We start from the raw sequence: 25998 nt of genomic DNA, 5'->3' as shown, positions 1-25998 counted from the left end.
AACTCAGATGACTCATGGTGAGACGCAGAATAACCAAGAAGCCAATGTCAGTTTCTAGTGGCAAGGCTAACCCGAATGTGTAACTCGTTGTCCTCCAAAACTTCATTTAGTGCACAGAAAGATTTTAATGCTGCGAAATAGGGACTTGATCGAAAGAAAAATGGTCCACGAGTAACTTTCCCAACTGAAAATGTTAGAGGACTGTCCAAAGAAGTCCAATGCTCTTTTTGTAGAAGAGACAACGCAATGTCTCCAGGCTTAGAACTTGGCAATCCATCTAACCATAGACGTAACATGAAGCCACCAATACCAGCGAAAGTGAACCTGCTGGTATGCAATGGAGGTGCCCCCGAGTCCCTACGTCTAAACTGTAGCTTCTCACTTATACCGCGAACTATCCATTCAACGTGATATTTGCCTTCGAAAAAATCATCCACATGTCTCAGAGAACCGTATGAATACAATTTCTTCTTTTTGTTGATAATCTTTCCTTTCGTATCTATTCGAGGACCAGTAAACAAGTCGTTGCCAGTAGAATCTAGATTAGCATCCTGCGATTCCGTTGCGTATATACTATTAGGGTATCGTGAAGTAGTCCTATTATGATACTGATACAAATCAAGTGGAGATAAATGTGTTGTAGTTCGGGATGATACATAACAAAGACACAACGGTAGCTTTAAGAAGATACCGCACAAAGCGTAAGAAAGCAACCGACAAATAATCATAAGAACCATAAAATCACATGCAATTTCTTCTAAAACGTTATTGGCATAGTGCCAAGGTAATAATGGATTCCAACCTCATTCAGAGAGTATGTAAAATTAACTGAACATAGCAAATTTTGTGACGTAAACGTCACACATCTAATATTAATTATGTGTAACTGTCAATCTATATAATTCCATGAAACTTTATCTAAAAGTGAAATAATTACAATAAGACATCTCGGTAAGGTATTGCCATACGTGCATACAAATTAATACGTCCACAAGCCACGTAGATCATAAAGGCGAATTAGAAAGACAAAATGCAAGATGAACTTACTGGATCAATAAATGAATTGCGATCATCCAAGAATGCATCAGCAGTTTTCGCCAATTTCGTCACTAGCGTCATGCTACTACCACATCCGTGGACTTGCCTAGCACATATTGGACTAAAAATCGCAATTGTTATATCGTATGTTTGCTCCATTGGATAATCACATGGTATAGGTACTTTATTATGCCATATGTATTGGGATATATTGTAGGAACATATCCAGACTATGTATTCACATTTGAGCTGACAGCACTTATGGCATTCGCTGACTTTTGGATTGTTAAAAACCACACAGCAAAGTATGTTCTGGTAAATATGCTGTTAACGAACTTCTAGCAATCTGGCCGGTATCACGTGGTACACTGATAATACCAACGTTAAACAAGTGTTTGTACACAAAGCAACTAAGGTAATATCTAACACATGTGAAATCACCCTGCGTAGGATGAAATGTTTCTACATAAAGAAGAATCCAATTTCTTCTGGACAGTAATATACATCTGGCCGGTTCCTTGGGCGTGGAACCTTTTATACAAACTGTCAATTCTGGATATACCAATGGTATCAATCGATGTTAAGGAATATATCCTTGCTTTAGGTAACTCTATCTGCAGTGATACTGATATTCGCATTGCTCAACCTATTCAACTGTCTCAAGTGTTCACAAGGTAACACAATAAATGAACAAATGATAACCTTAACAGAGAAACGGAGTCAAACATCGCAAATGGCCGGGCAACTGTCAAGCAAACTATTCAGCCTAGCGGCTTGGTCATACAGAAGTGCTGCCACCATACCTCAGTGAGCATTTTACGCTGATATCAACATAACTAAAGTGTAAAATAATGTTGCTGTATGTACGTTCTATATTTCCTAGAAAGTGATATTGAAAAATGTTCGGCACGCTAAACACGTTGGCGATTTAGGTATTTTGTCCACATTGTTGGATGAAATGCTCAATCACTTGGCATTCATCATATCTTTGTGCTGAGCAGGGTTCACAGTCTCTTGACCAACGCAGCTGACGAACGAAGCGTGGCAGTGCTCCATAATGCAGCTCTGGCACTGCTTGCTGTATTCGCTGCTCACACAGGCTCCCTTGCATTTGCTAGCTACACATTGAGCTGATCCGGCAAAGCATAACAAACACTGGCCATCGACGCCAGAAATGCCACCCTTGCTCAACTCCTTGGCGATCTTGTCGGCTACGGCGGGACGGTTGCTCTCAGAAACACTTGTCAAGTTGCCCATCATAACCTTCCTGATAGCTTTGGTAGAAACCTTAAGCTTAGGAATCATGTCATCAATGGGAGAACCCAAGTGGAATCCCAAGGCTGCCAAATCAGCATCGGAGCATGGACCATCGGCCTTAATGCCAGCTATAAAAGCTGAGAAGAAAAGAGAAAGAAGTGAAAATTTTAGTGACAACATTTTGGATATTGGAAGAATATAATTAATACTGATGTGGATTATACGTATTGTGAACCCAATATTATGGAGAGAAAAAATAATTCTTGTAACATATATGTCTCAAATAACAGCAATAGCAAGGAAAAAATAATGTGACATATAATTGTTTAATATTTTGGAGGTTATTCACAGTTACAATGCATGGCTTCCCTTATTTAACGATTTTCAAATCGTGGTGTAATGTAGTCATGCGTAGAAACTGCACTTTACGTACAACTATATACTCCACATTATTTATATGCATTATATATGGAACTAAATTATATCGTATCTAATGATAATGTATGTCAATAACCAACTCCTGTTGTAAATGTAAAATATTCACGTAATTGTCTACAGATAAAATCTTTCAATACTTCACTCCTTCTCTATAAAAATAATACATTTGCACTGATAATATACACTCATAAATAATTATATTTCACATGAATAAAGAGCCTCAGCATCATCCATTATCATTGCGACCCGCACGATCACGCGATAACTCAATAAAAACTAACACATAATTTATAATGTAAAACACTTTTACATAATGGACGACGAAAAAATATTTGAAAACTTTTTGAAAAGTGAGGAGAACGCAGCCTTGCGACAATTACTGAATCCCGGAGGGAACATCAACCTGAACAATGTAGGAAACACCAATATAAATGGTTCACAGCAACCAATCGCAGGGGTAGGCATTTATCTGATTTGTTTTAATATTTAATGTAGGATGTAGCGTCAGGTATTCTATAGTCTCTCACTTAATATGTGCGAGCAGGATTGCCAAGAGATGTGAACCTCGTGAAACACCAACAGTTGGATGAAATTGTGTAAGACATGCTTATTGGAATTGTATATTGTGTTTTAGAGATGAAATTCTAGTCGATGGAGAACCTGCGCCAGAAAACAATCTACAATGGAACCAGCTAATGTTGTCACCTGAGTTACTCCAAGGAATACACCATATGGGCTTTGTTAAACCCTCCCGAATCCAATCGGTTGCGTTACCCTTTATATTAGGTCATGGGTAAGTACTGGATAAAACTATGCATTAGAACTCGTAGAAACAATATCATTGCACAAGCCAAAAATGGTTCTGGTAAAACGGCCACATTCTCTTTGGCCTTATTGTCAAAAGTGGAACCCATGATGCCAGAAATACAGGTTCGTTGGTTCAGCATGAAAAACGTCATTCACTTCTAGGGAATATGTTTATGTCCCACTAGGGAACTGTCAGTACAAAATGTCCATGTCTTATCACAATTGGGGAAATTCACTAAAATTAAGATATTTCTCGGTGTACCCATGTGCGTGAGATATCAAGCACAAGATGGCTATCAACTTTACGTTGGAACTCCCGGCAAAACTTTGGAGTTCATGCGCAAACGTGTCATCAATTTTGGGAATACCAAGTTAATCGTTATGGATGAAGCTGATGAACTCATAAACAGAGAAACGAACCTCGGAACGCAGGTGTTGACAATCCATCAAATGTTATCCAGGAGTGTACAAGTTCTTCTTTTCTCAGCCACATTCTCAGATGACATACTTCGCTTCGCGGAAAGGGTAGCAGTCCACCCTAAAAAGATTCAGGTGAGTCAATAAGGAATTGTGCCCAAAATTCCGACAGGTCAGGAGAGAAAAGCTTACTTTGGACTGTATAGAACAGCGATATATGATATGTGTGGATGACGAAGACAAATTCAAGAAGCTGGCCGAACTATACGCCAGCATGATCATAGGGCAATCGGTCATATTTGTTAATGCAAAGGAAAATGCATTCCAACTGTCTCAAAGAATGCGCGATCACGGGTCTGTCGAATTTGTGTTTTATCAATCCGTTGTAGACACGCAGTATCATTGCTATGTGGAACTATGAATCCACGCGCTACCACCAACGCAATGACACCTGAAGTAAGGGATCGTATTATGCGAGAATTCAAAGATGGAGAGACTAAGGTGTTGATATGCACTGATGTACTGGCACGTGGTATCGACGTTCCGCAAGTTACTTTGGTCATCAACTATGAATTACCGTTCAAGTTTGCTGGAACTACGAGAATGGCTAGTAGCAAACAGATTTGTATGGTAAGGTTCATTAAATATCCTTAACCACAATTAGGAAACTTATTTACATCGCATTGGAAGGACAGGGAGATTCGGTGCAAAGGGTATAGCCATCAATATGATAACACCAGCAGAACTGGAGCTTATAGAATCTATTAAACAGTTCTATCACTGCAACATCGAATTGATTGAGTGCGATCCGGAATCCATGGAAGTCATGGTTCGCAACTTGCGCGTTTGAACTCAAAATAATGATTAATGCACATGCATTTGTAATTTTAGTTGCAAAATTAAATATGATTCATTTAAGAAAATGCACAGGCTTCTTTCAGAGCTGTCAGCTACAATATGTAGCCTTCAGCGAAATCGACAACTCTATAAAGTTGGATAGAAAGTCTAAGGCTCTAATGTGTATACAGCAAGTTGGAGTAGCGACTTGTTTGAGGCCGAAGAAGCATATATACACCCATGTGCGAACAAAAGCATCATTAACAGACTTTGGATTAGAAGACAGCAGCGACACATTGGTACCGGGAATAACGGAAGATCCTTTTTTCGTAAGTTGGATTTTTTGTAGATACAACACATATTCATCCAGAAAGAACTCAATATTCCAAAAAAGTGTATAGGATGTGGAGCTTTATTCCAATCAACAGACTCAACTAAACCCGGGTACATAGATTCTGAAGTGTTGTCTGGCATCGGAGGTATTTTCACCACGGCATTTGATAGATTTAAACATAGCTCGGGGCTCTGCAAAGGTACCCAAAATAGGAGGGGTGGAAGTAGACCATGTTCCAGACGGTATTCAAGTTGACAAGGTATGGATTAACTATTGTACTACATATCCTGCAGTGTGATGATGGGCGTTTGCAAAGGCTTAAACGCAAAGCTGTCTGTAGACGCTGTTACAAATTACAGGTAAGTCTGTCTAAGTAGAGTATAAGGATTAACACAGTTCTATAAAAGGCTAGAACCGATAATGGAACCTAATGATACTGAGAGCGATCATAATCCAAGAGAGTCCACCTCCAGGATTATACATGAGACAATGAAACACACGGGTACAATGAAAATGCCAGAAGAAATAGAACGAGAGCGTACAGCCACATCTGCACGCAAAGCTGCGGCGCCCGAGGTTATCAGTAACCTGATGACACGAATAAAAAGCGATGGTTTAGTGTTTTTTGTCGTAGATATAACTAATGTGGAAGCAACAGCATTGCCAGAACTCTATATCGCATTGAGAAACAAGTCGATAGAGGTATATCTATTTTCGTTCCATGCATTCTTCCGCAGGTAATATGGGTTATAAACAAGGTTGATGTTCTACCTTACAGAACTGATCTTCCAGAGTGTGTTACGAGGGTGTTCTTACTCTAAGTGTTTACAGAATAAAGCGTTGGTTGCGCTCTATTGTACGCCATATCGGAAATGCAAAGAATTCGGACGTATTTATGGTATCGAGCACTAAAGGTGCGTTTATAATTCACAAGTAAAATCTTTTAGGGATCGGATTTGATTCATTAGAGAAACGATTGAAAGAGTCTATTAAAATTGGACAAGCTAGGGATACGTATGTAGTAGGTGCTGTTAATACTGGGAAGTCTACTTTTGTCAACCGTCTACTACATTATATCCATTATAGGTACGTCGCATCAACTTTAATGACAAAATGCAGTGATGCTGGGACGCTGAATATAAAACGTGGCGTTGGAGGAGTAACAAGGTCTGCAACACCTGGAAGCACATTGGGATTCGTAGACTTTGGCCTTTTTGGAGGCTTTAACCTTGTTGATACCCCCGGTATTCCAGTAGCGTCAACAGTCACACAGCTCCTCACAACCCCTGCTGATATGTTTTCCATTGCAATGAATAAAAGGATTGACCCTACGGTGATTCGCATGGAACCTGGCCAATCGTTGTTACTTGGTGCCCTGATACGCATAGATTTCGTTGAGGGCCATGTAGCCATAGTTCATTGTTATATCAGTTCAGGAGTAACAATGGAAACGTGTAGGTGAGTCAGAAATCATCCCGAATCATGTGATACAGGACTGTAGCTGCTTCTGATATCATGAAGTACAAGGCAGGAGTCAAAATATACCCTCCTCATTCGAAGCAGAATTACGAAAAACTATTGCCATGGTCAACATATAGGTTAGTAGTGTTTTAAATCATGATATGGATCAGAGTTGAACTGAATTGTAATGCGGCATTCCCACTGGATGATATCGTTCTGCCTGGTCTAGGATGGCTCTCTATCACCGGTACAGGTCCTAAGATCATTGAGATAAGTGCTCCAAAAGGCCTGGATATATTGAGGTATGTTGGTAATATATCATTTTTGCAAGACTAACACAGAAGGCCCGCGATGATTAGGCGGCCCATCAAACAAATACAGAGCACACATGTGCTAAAGAATAGGTATGTAAACGTATGATATGTTTAAGTATACAGGGGGAGGTTTAAAAAACTGATGAAAATGCGAAATGAGTTGGACAATAGAAACACACTATTAAACAATCAACCAGCATAAACTACAATGTAAGATCATGATTCCAGCTTTCAAGCTTCTGACCGTATTTATAAAACAGATATCAAAACCATTGGCGTCATACCTTAAAAAACGAGCCAGCAAAAATGAAAGATTCCGCAAGCTGTGTGTAACAATCGGTAACCGTAGCTACGCCTTCGACAGATATGTAACTCGTCGATTCTATAATCCTGAACAAGGAGAACCGGACACAACTCCATGGATATCTCCAGAAAAGTCAGTTGTAATTGGGACGGAGTTATTCGGAGAAATTATTGTCTTTGGAGTCGCCACATTGCTTGTCCTTTCCGAGTATGCACGAGGTATCCGTAAAGAGTCTAAGAAGGAAGCTAAGCTGCAAGAAAGACTAGGTACTTTAGAAGCACAGCAGTCCAGAATCGAATTTCTAATAAAAGATGAAGTGGAGCGTCAGTTGGAAAGCAAGTGGAGCGAATTCAAGACAACTGGAAACAAGGTCTCATGAAGTTAGTAACTTTTTCAGATGTTCTTGTCGAACTCCATTGATCGAACGGTTGATTTAAGAGATAAGTAGAGCCAGCCGTTTGGCTTGGGGTTGATTTCATTTATGCAAAATATGCTGAATCCATACTTGACGTAGTTCGACCATCATTATGATGTCATTATTGAACCTATAGTACCAACAAAGTTGGGCCTAACAATAGAATATATAAATCAGCACTGTTGTAATTTCCATGATATGCAGCATTATTGCATAGTTGCATATGGTTGCTAGTTTTTTACAATAGATAGCCTATACTATAGTTCATGTAACGTCAAATGTATACAACTGTGGTATATTTTCACGCTGCCTTTTAACAGTAACCATCAATCAATATAGAGGGTTATTTCCTCAATTTCTAATTTGCTAGATGCAACTCAATAATAGAAGCTAATAATATGACAACTGCAATACGGACAAAGGAAAAGGAATGAATACAGAAAGCAGTTGTTACCAATAATTATGATGGGAGCCATTCAAGAAAAATCAAGACTTCTGTCTAGTATGTATACTATTTATCCAGCTAATGCGATATTAACATTTCTTAATATCATTGAAGAAACTTGCTCAATGATGATGTATGATAATTCAGTAGTCTGTGTAGGACATTATTATCTTTAGGGATGACTAAATATGTTGAACCAATTTTGTGGGATATCCTCATATCAAATGAATTAATGCTAATAACGGTAGAGGACATTATTCTCAATGACATATGTATTCAGAGTAGCATTTGTTATTCTTATATATTGTGTGATAAATGTTTTATGTTTTTGTGACCACATACAGAAGAGTATTTTAAGACACAAGGGAAAACTGAGCCTCATGAGGTAATAATAAGCGCACCAAGAATTTTTAATGTGTTCAACTACATTATTAACGGTAACGAATGTTTCCCGCGCCATAGTATTCCGACTTCGTCAACATATAACTATATGGTTTTGACGCCAGCTTGTTTGGGTCACTAAACAAAGCACGGTATAAAATAGACAGACAGTTGTATCAATATTTCTCTGTGCAACTCAGGGCATCTTTGGGATTGATACTCCCATAAACAATGTAATGATATGTACGGTTGTCTAAAATTAGTTTCAACCGTATTTAACTATGGTGAAATGCTACTCAACTGAATGACACCAGCTACAACCATTGGAATGATCCCAACAAAGCATATTGCACCAGATATTGCTATTAAAAACACCGAGAAGTAGGACTTATGTTGGCCATAAGGTGGTTGTGGATGTTACCCAACCCCATTTATTTGGAGGTATACGTATCGTGTAAATAACATCCATTACTACATTATCGCATTACTGCAATGTTCTTGTTTATATGAAGTTGTTGCCTCTTTGAGCCAACTTCATTAACCTTCCGTGGTGCCTTCCGGCACTTATGTTGCTATATTTCAACAATTGGTCATTATATACGGATCTTCTTTCCTACTTGTAAACGCCTCCCACCGAGTTAGGCCCCCTCAACTTAAATACTACGACTTCTGTTATGCCGCATTGATGAAGGTACCAGACGAATCCTATGGTAACTAGAAACACATATATACCTAGTGGTATCATTACGTCAACGTCATCCCACTTGGATACATTTTGCTGGTTTTTACCATCCTTGGATTTATCTTGCTTATACATTTGATAGCCCAACATTGTTGGAGGGACCACAAAGACTACCAGTAATAGCGAACCTAAGACAGCCACCCCTACCGCTTCCTCTTTGAGCTGGGCAGAGAATGGATGACCCCAATGGATATAGATTAACAATGATATGGTCAAAACGTAAAGTATTGCTGTCCTAGGATACTTGCTAATCTTCTCAAACGTGGTAAGTCCAAGGATGACTGTAAGCAAACTGACGAAAGTACCAGCCAGCGCACCCGACACAACTACAAAGACCATATCTCCGTATGTAAAAGGTAAACAGCACATATTGATCTGGTAAATGCTAACTGTAAGTGCGATTTGTATAAGGTAGTTAATTGGGGCAATACAACGGAACTTTTCCCATGAAACAGATTGTAGTTTCGGCTCGCTCATTACAGCTGTGTAGAATTCTTTCAAAGTAAAGAGATACCCTACAGTCCAGATTAAATATATCGCACCCACAACGTAGAAGCCTATTCGAGTGCTTTTGCGGCACGTGCCAAAACATTGCTGTTTTACAGCACATATGATGAAGATAACCATTGCGATACATTGTAGTACGGTACATGCTATTGCAGTGTAGCCCCTTTGCTTTTCTGAGCCTTTTTGATGAACAGCCATAGCAATCACTGCTGAACTGAGTACCACAAGAAAACCGCATACGGTAAACGTCAGTTGGCATTTGCTGACTGGACTATTGATATAATTTGCGTTGTAACCGCTAATGTGGAGCAATACGTAGAATATTAGGATGAGGAACGACAGTGGAGCTATTGAATCGTTTTTATCTTCCACACCTTGCTGATTTCCAATAGTTTGGAACCCTTCGATAAGCACATTAATAAAAGCAGAGAAGCACGAGCCAAGTTCGAAAATTGCGGTAATGATGAATATTATGGTTGCAGTAGAAACATTAGCAGGAGGAATAGCACTGCAAGATGTAGCGCCGGGAATTCCGGATGAACTACATCCATCGGTGCAATCCATGATGTGCTCATAAGGAATTCCGCGACTGAATGCTAATCTTACTGCCTCCAAACCCCCATACTAGGCGTGTAAGCAGGAATGAAAGCCGTTGATCAAGATTCATACATTTCTCATAATGTGTCATGGATGCTAGTCACACATTATATTAGGAAGTCATTTAGGATGGGTGGGAGGGACAGGAAGGATGAGGAAACGAAGCAAAGAATAGTAATGCCAAACGTTGCACTCCTCAAACCGGAAAATTATAGAGAAAATGGGTAAATATAGCAGTTGTTGATTTCCCTGGAAGATCGCAAATAATATACTCAAGTGATTCAACTTGCTCAGCCTTTTTAGTAGAGATAAAATATGATACTCCTAAAATGTTGAGCAACATTACCATTGCTGGGCTAATAATGGTGACTCCAGGAAGTATTTTTCCAAACATTCTTATAGGCATCATTGCATGGAATGCTCATCTTGCCGATATACTATTAGAAAATGACTATCTTGATTCCCAGGGTAGATAATCGCAATTTAGTTGTTCGGGCTCTCATCCAACTATATATATTTAACTGTACCTTCTGTAACTCTAAGATCTTATTAACCAAATTAAGAGGATGTGCGCTGCTTTGAACTGGGAATATATGAATGAATTTCGTAATGCTATGCGGATTAATTCACCCTTGTTATCTCTGCTGGATACCATATCACGTCATAAGGGTTGCAAAATTGCCAAGGTAGTACATAGGATGCATAGGTGACCATCTAAATGTACCATCCACACTACCTGTAGCACCATTCACGTATGCTCCTTTATATGCTTCAACTTTTCCATAACTATATATTGCCTAATCATGCAGTCGTTGGATAAACTAGGCACAGGTCTTCCTAGTGGTGGCATTTGTATTGATATTGCTCGTTCTCCTCGTCTAAAGCAAACCCTCTAGGCCATTAACAACACTCATGAATCCCGTGTTGCCAGGTTTCCGTTGGAATAATACTATGGAAGAGCTGGACAAACAAGAGGCAGCAACCCTCACAAGAAAGGGAAAGATGCGCCTAATGTGTAGGAACTGGATTATCTGTCTGCTGCATCCCACTTACATCATACCATTGCTACTGTCCAGTGCTGCCCTCTGCCAATGAGTTTTCGAAATGCCTTCCACAATGGCAGCACCGGTGATATGACAGGCTCAAGACTCTACGGGATACTGTACTTCTTCAGTAACGAGAACATGATGCAGTCGTGTGTTTATACACTAGTGAGAGTTACCGCCGCCCTCAGTGCTACGACACCACAGGTACTGGGTGATGTCTTTGGTTTCTGGGTGGTATAGTAGAGAAGTGCAAATGGTGGATCAAATCTGAAGTGAATAATGCCATCAGATAGATTCAATGGATATAAGAAGAGGAGGAATACAAGGGCACTTTCGGTAATGCACTGATAACTATTAAGGATGATGGCAAAGATGAAACGCACAAGAATTGCTATCAGGCCATTGTTAGACTTCCACAGATCACTAAAAATGTCCCTACGACCTCAGAAGTATCAGTAAGTGTACACAAGATCCATGTTCCAAGCATGTATAATCCCTGACAGGTGAGCTGTACACTGCACTGAGTGCTACGTTCCGTCCTACCCAGCACTCTACAGGAATTCTGTACCAAAGAATGTTCTCAATCCCCCACACCCTGTATTGACTATATGTCACTAAAAAACCATCCTACAGACGTCTGGAACATACATCACGTCGGCAAATCCATGCTCCCACAACCACGTCACTGGTGCCCAGCACTACTGAGCGCTACTAAGCAATACAACTCAATACGTAAAGAAAACGAGATTTATACAGTATTATTGATTACAACTGAATGATATATCAACTATACGGCGCCCAAGACTAATTTAGTTGCCATCATGTCAACACTGCGGAAGTACCTCATGTCCACATCGCTAGGACAAAGCATCACACTACTGATGTCCACAACATCACTGTTGAAAGCTACTTTGGCACAGGAATTGTCCAGTGAAGTGGCACTCGACAATGGTGCGAACCTATCCGGTCATGTTGAACTTCCCAATGACGTCAATATAACTCGCCATGAACCAAGCTTTCTACAAAACACCGTGTACAACATCAGCGTAGGTGATCTAATCTTCATTGCGCTATGCATACTAACGCTAACGCTATTTATACTGGGTATAGTGTTCAAGTGGATCAATGTATACGATGGTCTACTTAATGTAGTCCCATGCATTTCTATAGGATCCGCGTCCATGATAGCTACTTTGTGGCTGGCTAGTGTCCTAGGATACCTAAAGCACCCATTTACTAAATGGCACATTGGATTCGTGATTGTTAGTCTGGTGCTACTGTGCTATATACTGGCTCTGGATACCAATTTAGGCCATAGTCATGGAATAGTTTCTAAACCCAGTATAGAATTTTTGGGCGCCACGGCAGTGGTAACACTATTACTAGTAGCACTCGCAACATGTGGTTACCATATAGGCGCATTCCAACGACCTGTATGTAACTACAAGCTTGTGTGCTATGTAATGGCAGTAGTGCTAGTGTTAGCATTAGCCGGTGCCATGGCGTGCTTTGGATTGTTAATTATAGCAACCAGCGACAGCCGAGCTGTGTATACAGACCATAAACAAGGCCCCCAAAATGCAAATGTATGGCTCTTTAAGGTATCACTGACAGCCGCTACAGCTCTGCTATTAACCGGTCATAAGGTACTAGTGCTACAAATGCCCTATAGTGATTGGGAGCTTATATGCTTAGTACTTCTGGGAGCCACAATGGCTACGTTGATAGCTGTGTGTCATCTATGGGCACATGTGTACTCTAATGAGCCCTATAGGTACCCTTTGGCAACGCTGCACTGCATTGCTTTGGTAAGCCTATTGTGTACAGTGCACTTGAAAGGGCCTTTCACTACTGGTAGTACAGAACATTTGGGCCAGTCTACGAAGTACCTGCGTAGTGCTGACCAGTTGGCATTCTTTATATTGGCATCGGTACTGATAGTAGCACTTGCATGTGTTATTGGGGTGTATGCCAGCAGTGGAGAGGATTTGGAATGGGATTACCATAACGACCGTATTCTGGTACCAGCCATTTATATAATGACTGTGGGCGGCACACTGGCGTTCTATGGTTATCGCGTTAAGGCACTAGGGAAGCGATAGTTAGTTTACAGTGATGGCTGTTGGTGGTAATGTCACAGTGGGAGACATTGGATAACACCAGAGTAGTTTACAGCGGAGAGGGTAACAGCATAGCTCGCAGTGTTACCATCAAGTGATTTTGAAGTATAAGGTAAGAATCAGTGTAGTAGTGAATATTACCGGAGCACTGTGTAGTGGTAATATATAATGTCCAATGCTAGCGTAGGTTGACTTTAGTGTGGTCACAATTCAAAGTGACCACTAAGGCACTATATACCATACATTGACTCTATACTGGTGTGCAATGTCTATTAGGAATACTATGAAGTTGTGTCACGTTGTTGTATGGTATCGTTTGTTGGGTTTTTTATATGATCCATGTAGGGTTGTGGCACATAAGTGGGGTAATTAGCCCCAGTACATGAAATAGCGTGGGGTAATGTATAGGGTAATAGTGTAGTGGTGCTGTAGGGTATTATCCAGTAATGCTGCTATGTAAATGCAGGCCCATACATTGTACAATCTCGTCTGGAAGGCGATGTAGAACGCTATGAATGGCCACGAGGTAGAATGAATAAGTAACTGTGGTGTACATAGTTAGTGTCGTAACTTAGAAACTAGTGATCCAATAACGACTAGGGAGTGTAAACCGCTACCAATTCTTAATGGATTTGTATTACTGGAAAGCACCGTGGATGCAACAGTGTGACTATGAATGACGCTGTAGTACGACCGGTATGAACTACTCCTTATAACACCAACAGTAAAAGTAAGTTACTTGCCTGTATATAATACTCAGTGGCAGTTATGTAGAGTCTGTACACTAGCATTACTAACGTGGGAATCTAGTGTAATCATATACGTAGTGCTCCGAGGGCGATACTACCAGGTAGTGGTCACTACGTGTTGTATGATAATATTAGAATGTAGACCGGGTAGGGTATTTAATGAACACTTAAGGTGGTGTATTTATGTAATATTGAGTACAACCCACACCACCTATGACAATACCGAGGTCATAAAGGCACTGATAGACCAGTTGGCACAGGGACTACAGAAGTGGGTTGGGTGGCAGGAAGGTGATAAGTGCTGTCTTAAGGGGGAAACTGGGATAGGAGGGAAATGTACATGTGCTGGTGGTGCCGCTTGTTGTGGTACCGATGGTGGCGGCCAATCTGAAGGAGAATACTACTGGCCCACCATATCAGGTGACTCCACTATGGTCCACCTCCTGGCCCGGATTTTCCTAGGGTCAGTATGTCTCATCTGGAGTGGACTCAGTCAGTTGGGGTTCCTAACGGGTAGCAAGTTCTCGACTGGCAAAGGAGGTTCTAGGTGGATGCAGCATGCATTGAACAACTAAGAGAATGGTCTCGGCTCATTCATGGCGGCCATGGGATATGACCTGAAGTGGTACTGGTGGTGAGTAGTGTAGACAAGGTGCTACACAATGCATATTTGGAGCTCAGGAGTGTGGTGTTATCAAGGGTAACCATGTGGTGCTATCATAGTGTTAGTGACCACTACTACATTGCTACCCAATACAACTGAATACTACCCCCTGTACTATACTAGCCAATTCCCCCAATCCCCCATATTCAGTACGTGGTGTATACTGCTAGAACCCTCTCTTAAAGATGCCTACAGCTGACATCAGCTGGACTAACCCATGCCTCTATAAGAACACCACCACTACTGAATATTACCAAGGGAGACAATTCGGGTGATAAATACTACAAAGAAAACAGCATCAATACAGTAGTATTGGTTGTTGCCAAAAACATCATGGATACTAGTACCTGTACCACTATAGTACTAGTACTGCTATGGCTCTACCTCTGCTGCCAGGAACTGGGCTCGTTGATTACTGTGGTAGGCCAGTACAGCAGTACTAAGGTACTATACAGCACTACTACACTATCTACTCTATTGCTAGCAGTATGTCTATGGCAATGCAAGAAGGCAGGGTACCTCGTTTCCCCAATGACCTGGTACCACTGGGTTCTATTGGTACTACTAGTATTACTGCAAATAGCGGTAATTCTAATGGCAGTACCAGAACAACTGGATCAAGATGGTGGCAACCGGCCGAGCTACGGAGCCAAATGGAAATATCCCATTTACGGTGTTTCAGCGGCATTACTGGTTATATTGGGTTGTACTCTATTCTGCGGCTGGAAGTGTAACCTATTCTGTAGACCATGCTGTAAAAGCCAGTATGTGTGCTATGGTAGTGCAATAGTGGTAGCCTTGGTGGTACTGCTGATACTGGCAGTAACACTTTCAATGATACAGTATCAGGATGAAAGCAACTCCATTCATGGAGACCACCTCCATAAGGGGGAGACCGAGAAGACTATTATTGGCCATCTTGATAAAGTGGTAGTGCCCTGTGCCCAGTGTTATGCGATGGCAATTATATGGAGAACTATGCTCAATTTACCATATACGGTACCGGAAGTGGTGACACTGATATCATCCACACTTGCAGTGGCCTCTATATTGGCATTGGCAGCGTTGGGCACTGCTGTGGAATACCATTCAACGCTATCAAGTACTAGAGGTTACATTTTTCTAGCACTGCACCTAGTGGCCCTGGGCATTACCCTGTACTGCCTGGAGTATAAAGCGGTATTCCACTGGCCCAAGGAATACATGTGCTTTGGGTTACTGGCAGTCGTACTACTGATAACACTGGTCGCGGTAACGGTAGTGATGCTAGGGGGAAATGCAATATTTTATGGAGTCAACGGTGATGTTGAAGCTATGAAATACACCCTGCTGGGCTACTCATTTCTACTGATGGTACCTACATTGTGGTATGCATACCGCTGTGGTCTATTTAAATGGTGTCTCCCGAAGAAAAAGGGTCTCAAGGGTACTGAGACTGCTGAGAACACGGTACCAGACACTGATATCGCATAGGAATAGTACCACTGAGTATTGCCTGTACCACCCTGTTACACTTGATGGCCCAACTTGGGATAACCCATTAAGAATTTGAGCAGTCACTGTGAATACCTTAATTGTACTGTGTATAGCATAGAGTGTAATATCTGGCAATTACTTTAAGTGCAGTGCAAAAATGAGCACCCTATTGTATAGCGGAGTACTATTCACTACTACTCCATATCACTATCATATACAGCATCTTCACATTGCCACTAGATCAATATAATGGCACGGTACCGTAAACTTAGCATTGCACTATTACTCTACACTACTATACTATGGATATGCCAGATGTCCTGTGATGTCACTGCGGATGGGACTACCGCTCTCCCAGATAGAGTACCTGGTATTACAGAGTCACGTGATGGCCCTAGTAGCAATCCATTAGACCGGCCAGATGACCACATTCAGGATAGTACATCAAGCACTGGTGACTCCCTAGGATTCTACCAAAAATATAAGCAGTTTGTGGCCAAGCATAACAAGACATTCACTATTGTCTTTGGGGTACTGTTTGTCATTAGCTTAGTAGTGGCCATAGGGGTCTATGCCGGTTGCGACAAGAATGAGTATCAACCAATACCCATACTATTGGGTATCGGCATATTCGGGTTTGTACTGTACAAGTTATATGGCCACAAGGTATTGGCCTACTTTAGAAGCAAAAAGGTACCTCTTGTAAAGGACACTGTGGATACCGTGGATTCTAGCACATAGCTGTGAAGAGAAGAGACAATATGGATCATCAAGATGGACTTTGATGCACCATTTAGTTTAAGTTAAATGCGATAGCGTATTGAAGCTATATCTTACATTCACAGCGCAATTTGAAGTGATATACCGATTAACATATATTGAAGCAATAACACGAAATGTGACCGGACCGGGTAACAGTAGTGTCACAGGGAAAATCAGAGTACCGCAGTTGATTCCATATTCATTGATAACATTCAACACTAAAATCTAAATTTTTATTTTTTATATACGCCAAAATACCTATATCCTAAATGATAACGTCTCTACGTAAGGGGCAGGATAACGTTCTTTCATTTATCCACAAACACACAACAACCTAGACCAGCGTGGTGAGTGTATTAAAGCATTGTTCAATGTTGTAAGTGATTCCGTAAACATTCATCGCAACAAATAGTTGGTGTGTGGATGCGTCGAGTAGCGCCTCAGAGAATCCATGAATATATATATATATATATATATATATATATATATATATATTTGCAGATATCACTCCCAGTAGTACATATGCTTCTGTCTCTGGTTACTCAAATATATACTACGTTAAACTACACGGTAGTTTGACAATGCTATGCCACATCAATCAACGATATGGATGGTCCTGGTAGCAATGAATGAGACAAGACGTTCAAATCCTTTACACATCCAATAGCAACTGTAAAAATGCATTTATAGACCATATGGTAATGGAATCCATGAGTTGATGTCATCATATGATAAATAATAACGCTATTTGTGACGCTCCGATGGTGGGGACGGAAATTCATATAACGGAAACCTGCATCGAAAGTATATGCATTGTCTTAACATTTGATTGACATTACACATTGGTTCAATTGTGCTTCAACGGTATTAAATATACATCAGAAACCAAATAGCCGTAACAATGTACCGCAATCAGTATGATACGGACTGCATTACCTGGTCGCCTCAAGGGCGTCTGTTTCAGGTAGAATATGCCATGGAAGCTGTTAAACAAGGTACATGTTGTGTAGGAATTAAATCGCAGACTCACATTGTAAGTATTGTCTAGCGTTACTGACAGCTTCAGGTCTTATGCGCCGTTCGTCGTAAGTCGTCCAAATTGGCGGAATATCAGGACAAAATATTTTGCATCGGCGAACATATTGCTGTTGTTATGTCTGGTATTACATCTGATGCGAAGATGATTGTAAACTATATGCGCAATGAGTGCCTCAATAACAAGTTTTTGTACGGCTGCGACATTACCGCAACAAAGCTAGTATCACTTATTGCTCAAAGTGAGTTTTGATTGTATCTACCTAGATTGCAAAATAGAATCTCAAGCCAACACGCAAACATCATCCAAGAGGCCTTTTGGTGTCGGTCTTCTCGTTGCTGGGTACGATGACAGGACTGGTTTACACTTATATGAGACATGTCCCAGCGGTAACGTTGTGGAATACAATGTATGTTTCGGTTATACAATGACATATGGATTCAGGCTACTGCCTTTGGCGCTCGTTGCCAAAGTGCCAAAACATACCTCGAACGTAAAATTGCCAACTTCGAGGAGTGCAATATAGATTCCCTTATATACCATGCAGTCAAGGCAGTAAAAATGACAATTCCTAGTGATGGAGAGTGGGTTTATATGACAGGGTTCATTTATCTGTACCAGGTTTGATGTTGACATGGTGACGGTGTGCATCTTAGGCAAGGATATGCCATTCAAATTGTTGACAACCGCTGAAACCCAGCCTTACGTTGATAAGGTATGTCATCTACTGCTTGTTTATTATGTATTCTTTCTCTTGGCAAATGACATCCCTTTTAGGTAATTGCCGAAGATTCTCAGGAGGAAACAATCTAGATGATTGTGCCGCACATACCCATTTTATAACACACACCATTTATTTATATCAATGTGTCATATACTTGACTATCTAATACCTGTTATGGTTTCACCCTACCCGATCAATGCGCCTAGCTGCCGTACTGTTGGGCGTTATTTTTGTTCTTTTCATTAATTTACGTTCCGGTTTGTTAAATATGGGTATAAACACACCTTTTCGTTCACCATTTCATTTTGAGTTTTATCTCGGAACGCTCGTTTTGAATGAGCTTTTCGAGCATTACCTTAACTTCAGACAACTTCGTGTTGTGAACCGGGAGTTGAGATTGGCCAAGGAAAACAATCGTAAACAAGCAGCTTCAAAAAATGAGGATGCCGTTTCCAAAAGGGCGCAAGAGCACGTCGATGTGTATCTTCTATCTGATGATTACCACAAGACTGTGGAATATGCACGTGATAAACTGATTTTCCAGATAGTTACTTCTATCTTTCAAACCATACTTGCTATGGTACTACTATTTTACTATTTCGGACCTAGACTGTGGAAGTATGCTGGAAGTTTGTTGAAGCATCCATCGGAGACATATCAGGTATGTACATCAACATATACTCACATACTCATTCAGTCACTCATTTTCTGCGGCATTAAAGCTGTAATAGACACTATAATAGAAATTCCGTTTAGTCTCTATTCTGACTTTGTATTGGAGGAGAAACATGGTTTCAACAAGAAGACCATTCGTCTATTTTTTAAGGATCTGTTGATATCATTTGGCCTACAGATTGTCATTGGTGCACCTGTTCTTTCTATCGTTATTTTCCTAGTAAATTGGGGTGGAGAATATTTCTATCTATACGTAAGTTTTAATAATCCTATTATTATGTTTCATAGGTTGGCGTTTTCGTTGCTGTATTTTATCTTTTCATGATGGTTATTTACCCCGATTTTATCGCACCGTTGTTCAACAAATTTGAGCCTTTGAACGATAACGAATTGAAGAAGGATATTGAGGACCTCGCCCAAAAACTCAAGTTTCCCTTGCGTGAAATCAAGTTAATGGACGGTTCTAAGCGCTCCAACCACTCCAACATGTATTTCTATGGGTTCTGGTGGTTCAAGAAAATTGTGATGTACGACACCCTTCTGAAACAACCAAAACAGCAGATCATAGCTATCACAGCTCATGAAATGGGACATTGGAAGTGCAACCACACGTTGAAGCTGTTGTTATTCAGCTATACTCAATTATTCGCTATGTTCTACCTCTTCGGGTTATTCAAGAATGATGCCGGCATGTTTGAGAGCTTTGGTTATGGAAACGAACGCGCATTTATAATCGGAATGACTTTATTCGGATACCTTTATACACCTCTTGGCGTGCTTTTACACATCGCTAGCACCACCATTACACGTTACGGAGAGTACGAGGCTGACAACTTCGCTGTTAAGATGGGCCACGGTGAAGAATTAGCAAAGGCGCTAGTAGAGATTCATCACAACAACAAGTCTATGATACATCATGATTCTCTCTACTCTTGGTATCACTTTACCCACCCCGTCTTATTCGAGCGTGTGTATGCCATATACAAGGCCATAGCAGATAAAAAGATCTAACCTTCTTCAATGAATAGCATTAAAGTAGATCTGTTAAATCGATTAGTTACTTCTTCTAGCTGCAGTGTAGCTTCTATAGTTCGTCGTTGTGTTCGTGAAGGTACGTTACACCCTTCCTTCGTACAACAGCCATAGTACATCACGAATTGGCATTATACACGTGTAATAGGCTGGCATTTAGATTACATAAGTCTTAGACAAGACACATTACTATATATAATGGTTAATATACAAATTTAGGTGTCACCGGGAGAGATGAGCTCCGACAGATTGCCGCCGTTGTATTCCGTCACATTGACAATCTGGGAGCAAATGACATCGTAAGCATTTTATCAAGCTTATCAAAAGCACGTTATCGCAATTTCCACTTATTTTCTGCATTGGTTGATAAACTGGAGCAGTATCCATCATTACCACTAACAGAATCACGGTCAATCTTGGTATTCTTTTCCAAGATACACTTCACTAATAGCACACTAGTCACTCGTTGCGCTACTGTAGTGCGTGAAAATATAGACCATTTGCGGCCGCAAGATGTATGCGATATTTTACATGCGTTGACAAGGTTGCGCTACCACGATAATGAGCTGATACAAGCCTTAATCACGAGGGGAATATGCAACATAAAATCAGTGGACGCTATATCACTCATCAACTTTGCTACTGGATGTTCGAAGTCGGAAGTGAATGACAAGACTATACACGAGATCTGCCGTGAGTTGCAGGAACGCGCCACTAGTTTTGGACCATTCGAATTATTGAGGGCTCTCATCGTTTTATCACGCTTTAGGATAGATCCAGATATCAAGGAAGCGGGCAAAGTGATCGTCAAATGCATCAAATATTCACAACTGACATTATTGCAACTCACCGTATGTCTTGAGGCCATGAATGCTCTTGGATTCGAAGATAAAGATGATGTCGTTACCGCCTTGAAGAGAAAGCGTGATTCATATCCTACTGTATCTTCTGAGGTATGTTTGATGGTATCGTGTTATATAGCACAGCTCTCTGCTAGAATAGATGCCGCATTAGATGGAAAAACGCAGAACGCCACGCTTACCAGCAATTGAACATCATTTTAATCACATCCGATAAGGTCACTTACCATAATTAAATGGTGTTGGATGTATTCGTGAATCATTTTATAGTGTTCTAAATCGAATGTATATATAATAACGCATGAAGCTATGATAAAAAGTTTTTACTATGTACAAACTACATTAACGAGATATTTCATTGTTAAATCGCTCGTAGAGCTTTTTGAAACCTATTTTCCGTAGTAGTGAAAAAGGCCATATTGCCTTCGTATTGGAGAGGTTGTAGAAGTAAAAATGGGCTGCAGCAATAGCAGCTATATCCGTTGCGTAAATCTCTTTGTAGAGGAGATAGTTTTGCAAGACAAATATAAAGGGAACCATCTCGGCGGGCAGATTGAATAAATCAAAGCAGTTCACTACGGTCCCTTCATTTAGACGGCTCCAGTAGTATAACACATACGTATGAAGATGATACGCCGCGCTTCCCATTGTATTCTCCTGCTTACCAAACAAAGAATCAGCAAGCCCATAGAGTGATATGCACATGGTACCGAAAGTCATAAATTCAAGAAATTTCTCAGGCTTTGCGCAATGTGAAACCTCTACAGACGCCATATACAATGCCACGGACTGTGCCATAAAGATATGGGCCAGCCAAAGTTGTCCGAAGTTGAGAAACGGAGTTAATATTCTCCATATCTTACCGCTTTTAAAGGATTTAAGGTCGAATTGTAATATTTCCAACGGATAATTATCGTTGAACCCCCAGGACAATAGTGCCATAATCGTAGATAGTGTGATATAGCTCGAAGTGACTGGTGGCAATCTTTTGATCGCTTTCACATAGCGAGATAACCACCAGTGTTCTCTTGAGTCCAATAATGAACTTAGGCTCCACTTAGGTTCGTCGTTGTCTAAGCTCAATGAAGAATCCTTTGGCGGTACTCCATTACACTGTAGCATTGGTTTCGTAGGTATGGTAGCCAGGTTGTACAAGCTCCCTTTGGCGGACATAGAGACAGGAATGAGATCCTTTTGACGTGACACTTGAGTTATCGCATGCTGTATAGGTCCATGAATTGCGGAGCGTGCATATACTTCGGCATGGGCAATCAAACTGATGAGTGTGGAATACAACAGAATACGTGCATTCATCTTGCTGCTTGCACCAATACCTGTTCATTCAAATCTGCTGTAAGGTTATTTCCTGCATTGTCATAGATGACAATGTAAGCTAGATGCCAAACACCAGGTACTGATCCTCTGGGCAACATATATCTGTATGAGACGCGTTGCCAGTTATTTTCGTTTTTGTTGAAATCAGGTTGGAATTGGTATTCAGCACCGAACGGGTCACGCAAGAGTGCTATAATACCAGCTATACCACTCTGTGGGTCACGCACGTCAAAATCGATGTTAACCTGTTACGTATTGTATAATTTCATAAGTAAACATACCACAGTCTCACCGTTAGGATGTTGTACGTCTACTGGAGCACTGTCTACGCGGACGTTCCTCAACTCGGGTTTGCTATTATCTTCTATAGCTCTACCACTGTTATATTCAATGAATGGTCCCTTTTCACGTGGCCATTGAAGCATCTGTGAGTTACCTGCTGAGTCGAATGAGCTCACGTTACTGAGGAAGTATTTGCCAGAACGCGCTGCTTTACTCAGAGGGATGTTCACTGCTACCTGGAAGCAGTTACACACATTTGCATTGGTTTCATTGGCGCTGAGTCCCTCGAAATGTAATTCGTCATCGAATGCGAATTTATTGAAGTTCAAACTACCGTCAATCTCATGGCTTTGTACCCACCTGGAATCACACATTCGCGAGGGCACCTGTCTACAACCATTCCATATACCCTTACGCCAGTCAGGGTTTGGACCTGCTGTTGTGTTTAAACCATATGCATAGCTTCCTAATGAATACTGTTGCGAAGTTATGCTGTATACGGAAGCAAATCCACATGATTTTTCACGAAGGACACCGGCGTCAGCGACGATCCATGTTGCACGGGCTATTCCACCGCCATCTACAATATATATGAGCTTCCAGTGCTTTTGACGTTACTTACCTTTAGTGTTGAGTAGGTGTAGACCGATTGACGTAGTAATTGCCTTTGGTTCGATGAAATCTTCTGCGACATTGTCTATCCAAACACGCATTCCGAAATCTGCTGAGCCGACATAGCGGTGAAGCTGATGTTCATCAACGAGAACAATCTGATCAGTTGTCCATACACCACGTTTTTGTGTCTTGTTAATAAGTACGCTACCTTCGAGTGTATGGGTACATCCTCTACCACCAAGCTCTACGTCATGGAATGTGCCTACTGATGACACCAGGCGGAATTTCCCACTTACAGCACACGATTGTGGTCCGTTGTTGGCCAATGTAATTATAAACTTGACTTGTTTATCCTGGTCTACTTTCCCTGTCACGGTGATATCCACGTTTGTGATTCTTCCAGGGTACATAAAGTCTGGATTACCTAAGTTCAACACTAGGAATTCGTGCGTAGCTTTAGTTACATAGTATGCGCCATTCATAACATTGTTGCGCATGAAATCGTATTTCCTGGGTGCCCTACTTCTCAATAGGTTTGGCCTTAGTACATAATCTGTAAGGCATGTTGCAAAGTCCTCTTCAGGATTCTTTTTGTGACCATAGTCACTAACGAATTCTGTCTGCTGCCTAGTGATCCATCCATCCGGATCTCTAGTGTCACGGAACCACCCTCCGACATCGCGCCATTTTTGGAACATCTCCGGTGTTACTACGTTTTGGTGAACAAAGTGCGCGATTTCATGTAAAACCATCAGGGGCACATCTGGGTATTTGTAAAATCCTGATTCCATGAACTCTATATAGGACGGACTACCAGGTCCTCTAGGGTAGGCAATAGCTGGTGCTGTTGGGGATTCTGGGTTTACCATACCGTCGACTCTGCGGAATAGGAACTTAAGTCCCGAGATTTTTTGCAACCCAGCGGGAAATTCTCTCCAGCTTGTTGCCATCTCTACAAGTTCTTCGGGGTGCTTGAACCATGACTGGTAGTGGCTCTCTGGGTATGGACTTACTGGCATACCATGGTAGAAGAATAATTCCCTCTGTGTTGGTTCCACTAGAATGACGTCATGCATGTGAGTAAAAAGCTCCCTCATGATTTTAGGTTCGTGGAGGCATAACGCTCTGATTATTGATTTGTGCAATCTCCTGGAGAAGTAAATTCCATTACCTTTCCCTTTTTCAAGGGCTCTCTTAACTGCATATGTGAAGGCTTGTCTCGAGAATGTGACCATTTGGGTGTATTTCATTGCATCCATGTTTCCATCTGGTGGGTTTTCATTATGAGGTGTAAATCTGGTGATTGAAACATCTTGTGGATACAAAGGCTCGTCAGTGAGAACCCACTTCTGCTGTTTGGGTTCCCTCTTGTGCAAATCTTTGTACCAGTCCCACTTGTCTAGGATAGTATAGACCCTGCTGGCATATTCACTTCCCCATGCTCCGTGTAGTTCTATACCGAAGTACATCTTAAGTTTTGCAGCCGCATCACTGTAATCCAGAAGCCCTTCAATACCTGGAGTATCTGCGTTTATAGCTGAAGCTTCTTTGGGATCAATCATTGTCAGGCTTTCTATACCATACTGAGCGCTTTCCTGTAGAACCCATTGGTATCTGTATACACCATCGTTATTCATTATTGGCTCCACTTGAAGTTGATGTTGAGTAGTGGTGAAAGGGCATGGATCGCGTTTACATGGTCTTTGCAGCCTTGAGGCTCCAGGGAGGTAATATCCTGAGGCCTCTATTTTGATGTAATAGCGTCCTTTAACAACCATAAAATTGAATATGGGTGATTCGACTGATATCTTGGATTCATAAAGAATATCAAACCGTGATCCGAACATTGTACCAAGTATCACCGTTACTGGGTTACCCTGAACAAGTCCGCCGACGCTTCCGGTAACTTGGAACAACTTGTCCTTCTTAGGAAGCCTGACTGAATCATATGCTGCGCCTATAGACATAGGGCTTGTGTGGAGGAACGATGGTACCATGTTACCATCGTGATTAGATATCATCTTGGGTTCTAGGAAAACACCCAATTCTGCGAAGGAGGCATGATTGATCGGTTTTGATTCATCTGAAACCATTGCATCATGCTGACCAGCTGAGCACTGTTAGTTATAACCTAAACTCAACGTACCGGTTTTGTTGTTTTGTGATACATGGAAGGCATATGTGGAAGCCAGCACTGTGACGGCCACGCACCCGATGAGCGCAAAGGCTCCGCTCTTCTTTATTTGCGTCATCTTATCAATTATGTTGACTATATCATATCCTAAATAGACGTGCGAATCACCGATTGTATCGTATGTTCGTCCACGT

The 25998-nt window shown here is 41.1% G+C and overlaps 16 protein-coding genes across 16 annotated transcripts; 11 read left to right on the top strand and 5 right to left on the bottom strand.

Moving 5' to 3' along the window:
• Positions 1-37: 37 nt before the first annotated feature.
• BBOV_IV000420 (uncharacterized protein) lies at positions 38-776 on the bottom strand. The gene has a single exon (XM_001609160.2). It carries the CDS (start codon positions 735-737, stop codon positions 48-50), a length of 690 nt encoding a protein of 229 aa, XP_001609210.2. The 5' UTR covers positions 738-776; the 3' UTR covers positions 38-47.
• Positions 777-849: 73 nt separating this feature from the next.
• On the top strand, positions 850-1880 carry BBOV_IV000415 (uncharacterized protein). Its single transcript, XM_051767244.1, has 6 exons — positions 850-1182; positions 1218-1343; positions 1381-1453; positions 1489-1605; positions 1643-1712; positions 1749-1880. Exons 1-6 carry the CDS (start codon positions 1031-1033, stop codon positions 1847-1849), a joined length of 639 nt encoding a protein of 212 aa, XP_051623600.1. The 5' UTR covers positions 850-1030; the 3' UTR covers positions 1850-1880.
• Positions 1881-1912: 32 nt separating this feature from the next.
• Positions 1913-2487, bottom strand: BBOV_IV000410 (uncharacterized protein). Its single transcript, XM_001609159.1, has one exon. It carries the CDS (start codon positions 2473-2475, stop codon positions 2005-2007), a length of 471 nt encoding a protein of 156 aa, XP_001609209.1. The 5' UTR covers positions 2476-2487; the 3' UTR covers positions 1913-2004.
• Positions 2488-3028: 541 nt separating this feature from the next.
• On the top strand, positions 3029-4822 carry BBOV_IV000400 (DEAD/DEAH box helicase family protein). The gene is made up of 9 exons (XM_051767431.1): positions 3029-3190; positions 3229-3241; positions 3278-3329; positions 3368-3526; positions 3564-3663; positions 3703-4092; positions 4130-4311; positions 4347-4587; positions 4622-4822. Exons 1-9 carry the CDS (start codon positions 3047-3049, stop codon positions 4805-4807), a joined length of 1467 nt encoding a protein of 488 aa, XP_051623024.1. The 5' UTR covers positions 3029-3046; the 3' UTR covers positions 4808-4822.
• A 27-nt stretch (positions 4823-4849) lies between these two features.
• On the top strand, positions 4850-7120 carry BBOV_IV000390 (50S ribosome-binding GTPase family protein). The gene is made up of 14 exons (XM_051767382.1): positions 4850-4948; positions 4986-5123; positions 5165-5273; positions 5311-5387; positions 5422-5487; positions 5525-5830; positions 5866-5921; positions 5960-6042; positions 6076-6214; positions 6248-6586; positions 6622-6726; positions 6760-6891; positions 6931-6993; positions 7033-7120. The coding sequence occupies exons 1-14, from the start codon at positions 4880-4882 to the stop codon at positions 7103-7105; spliced, it is 1755 nt and encodes a 584-aa protein (XP_051623023.1). The 5' UTR covers positions 4850-4879; the 3' UTR covers positions 7106-7120.
• On the top strand, positions 7102-7611 carry BBOV_IV000380 (uncharacterized protein). The gene has a single exon (XM_001609156.2). The coding sequence runs from the start codon at positions 7122-7124 to the stop codon at positions 7584-7586; it is 465 nt and encodes a 154-aa protein (XP_001609206.1). The 5' UTR covers positions 7102-7121; the 3' UTR covers positions 7587-7611.
• Positions 7612-8801: 1190 nt separating this feature from the next.
• On the bottom strand, positions 8802-10301 carry BBOV_IV000370 (putative integral membrane protein). Its single transcript, XM_001609155.2, has one exon. The coding sequence runs from the start codon at positions 10259-10261 to the stop codon at positions 9062-9064; it is 1200 nt and encodes a 399-aa protein (XP_001609205.1). The 5' UTR covers positions 10262-10301; the 3' UTR covers positions 8802-9061.
• Positions 10302-12126: 1825 nt separating this feature from the next.
• BBOV_IV000360 (uncharacterized protein) lies at positions 12127-13454 on the top strand. The gene has a single exon (XM_001609154.2). The coding sequence runs from the start codon at positions 12162-12164 to the stop codon at positions 13440-13442; it is 1281 nt and encodes a 426-aa protein (XP_001609204.1). The 5' UTR covers positions 12127-12161; the 3' UTR covers positions 13443-13454.
• Positions 13455-13919: 465 nt separating this feature from the next.
• Positions 13920-14801, top strand: BBOV_IV000350 (variant erythrocyte surface antigen-1 beta subunit). Its single transcript, XM_001609153.2, has 2 exons — positions 13920-14190; positions 14235-14801. The coding sequence occupies exon 2, from the start codon at positions 14332-14334 to the stop codon at positions 14782-14784; it is 453 nt and encodes a 150-aa protein (XP_001609203.1). The 5' UTR covers positions 13920-14190; positions 14235-14331; the 3' UTR covers positions 14785-14801.
• A 375-nt stretch (positions 14802-15176) lies between these two features.
• On the top strand, positions 15177-16371 carry BBOV_IV000340 (uncharacterized protein). Its single transcript, XM_001609152.2, has one exon. It carries the CDS (start codon positions 15207-15209, stop codon positions 16344-16346), a length of 1140 nt encoding a protein of 379 aa, XP_001609202.1. The 5' UTR covers positions 15177-15206; the 3' UTR covers positions 16347-16371.
• A 212-nt stretch (positions 16372-16583) lies between these two features.
• BBOV_IV000330 (uncharacterized protein) lies at positions 16584-17105 on the top strand. The gene has a single exon (XM_001609151.2). The coding sequence runs from the start codon at positions 16599-16601 to the stop codon at positions 17088-17090; it is 492 nt and encodes a 163-aa protein (XP_001609201.1). The 5' UTR covers positions 16584-16598; the 3' UTR covers positions 17091-17105.
• Positions 17106-17917: 812 nt separating this feature from the next.
• On the top strand, positions 17918-19029 carry BBOV_IV000320 (putative Proteasome subunit alpha type-1). Its single transcript, XM_051767748.1, has 6 exons — positions 17918-18144; positions 18178-18388; positions 18426-18556; positions 18592-18731; positions 18769-18862; positions 18925-19029. The coding sequence occupies exons 1-6, from the start codon at positions 18013-18015 to the stop codon at positions 18958-18960; spliced, it is 744 nt and encodes a 247-aa protein (XP_051623022.1). The 5' UTR covers positions 17918-18012; the 3' UTR covers positions 18961-19029.
• A 93-nt stretch (positions 19030-19122) lies between these two features.
• On the top strand, positions 19123-20582 carry BBOV_IV000310 (CAAX metallo endopeptidase family protein). Its single transcript, XM_001609149.2, has 3 exons — positions 19123-19532; positions 19569-19799; positions 19835-20582. Exons 1-3 carry the CDS (start codon positions 19140-19142, stop codon positions 20555-20557), a joined length of 1347 nt encoding a protein of 448 aa, XP_001609199.1. The 5' UTR covers positions 19123-19139; the 3' UTR covers positions 20558-20582.
• On the top strand, positions 20565-21650 carry BBOV_IV000305 (uncharacterized protein). Its single transcript, XM_051767415.1, has 3 exons — positions 20565-20657; positions 20798-21531; positions 21565-21650. The coding sequence occupies exons 1-3, from the start codon at positions 20567-20569 to the stop codon at positions 21628-21630; spliced, it is 891 nt and encodes a 296-aa protein (XP_051623621.1). The 5' UTR covers positions 20565-20566; the 3' UTR covers positions 21631-21650.
• A 121-nt stretch (positions 21651-21771) lies between these two features.
• BBOV_IV000300 (Der1-like family protein) lies at positions 21772-22785 on the bottom strand. The gene has a single exon (XM_001609148.2). The coding sequence runs from the start codon at positions 22750-22752 to the stop codon at positions 21781-21783; it is 972 nt and encodes a 323-aa protein (XP_001609198.2). The 5' UTR covers positions 22753-22785; the 3' UTR covers positions 21772-21780.
• Positions 22739-25942, bottom strand: BBOV_IV000290 (uncharacterized protein). The gene is made up of 4 exons (XM_001609147.2): positions 25817-25942; positions 23678-25780; positions 23055-23635; positions 22739-23018 (listed from the first exon to the last, which is right to left on the bottom strand). The coding sequence occupies exons 1-4, from the start codon at positions 25920-25922 to the stop codon at positions 22749-22751; spliced, it is 3060 nt and encodes a 1019-aa protein (XP_001609197.1). The 5' UTR covers positions 25923-25942; the 3' UTR covers positions 22739-22748.
• Between the last annotated feature and the right edge of the window lie 56 nt (positions 25943-25998).

The sequence above is a fragment of the Babesia bovis genome (genome assembly GCF_000165395.2).
Source record: "Babesia bovis T2Bo chromosome 4 map unlocalized Chr4_2, whole genome shotgun sequence".
NCBI classification, from domain to species: domain Eukaryota; phylum Apicomplexa; class Aconoidasida; order Piroplasmida; family Babesiidae; genus Babesia; species Babesia bovis.
This window is presented reverse-complemented; position numbering and strand designations above follow the sequence as displayed.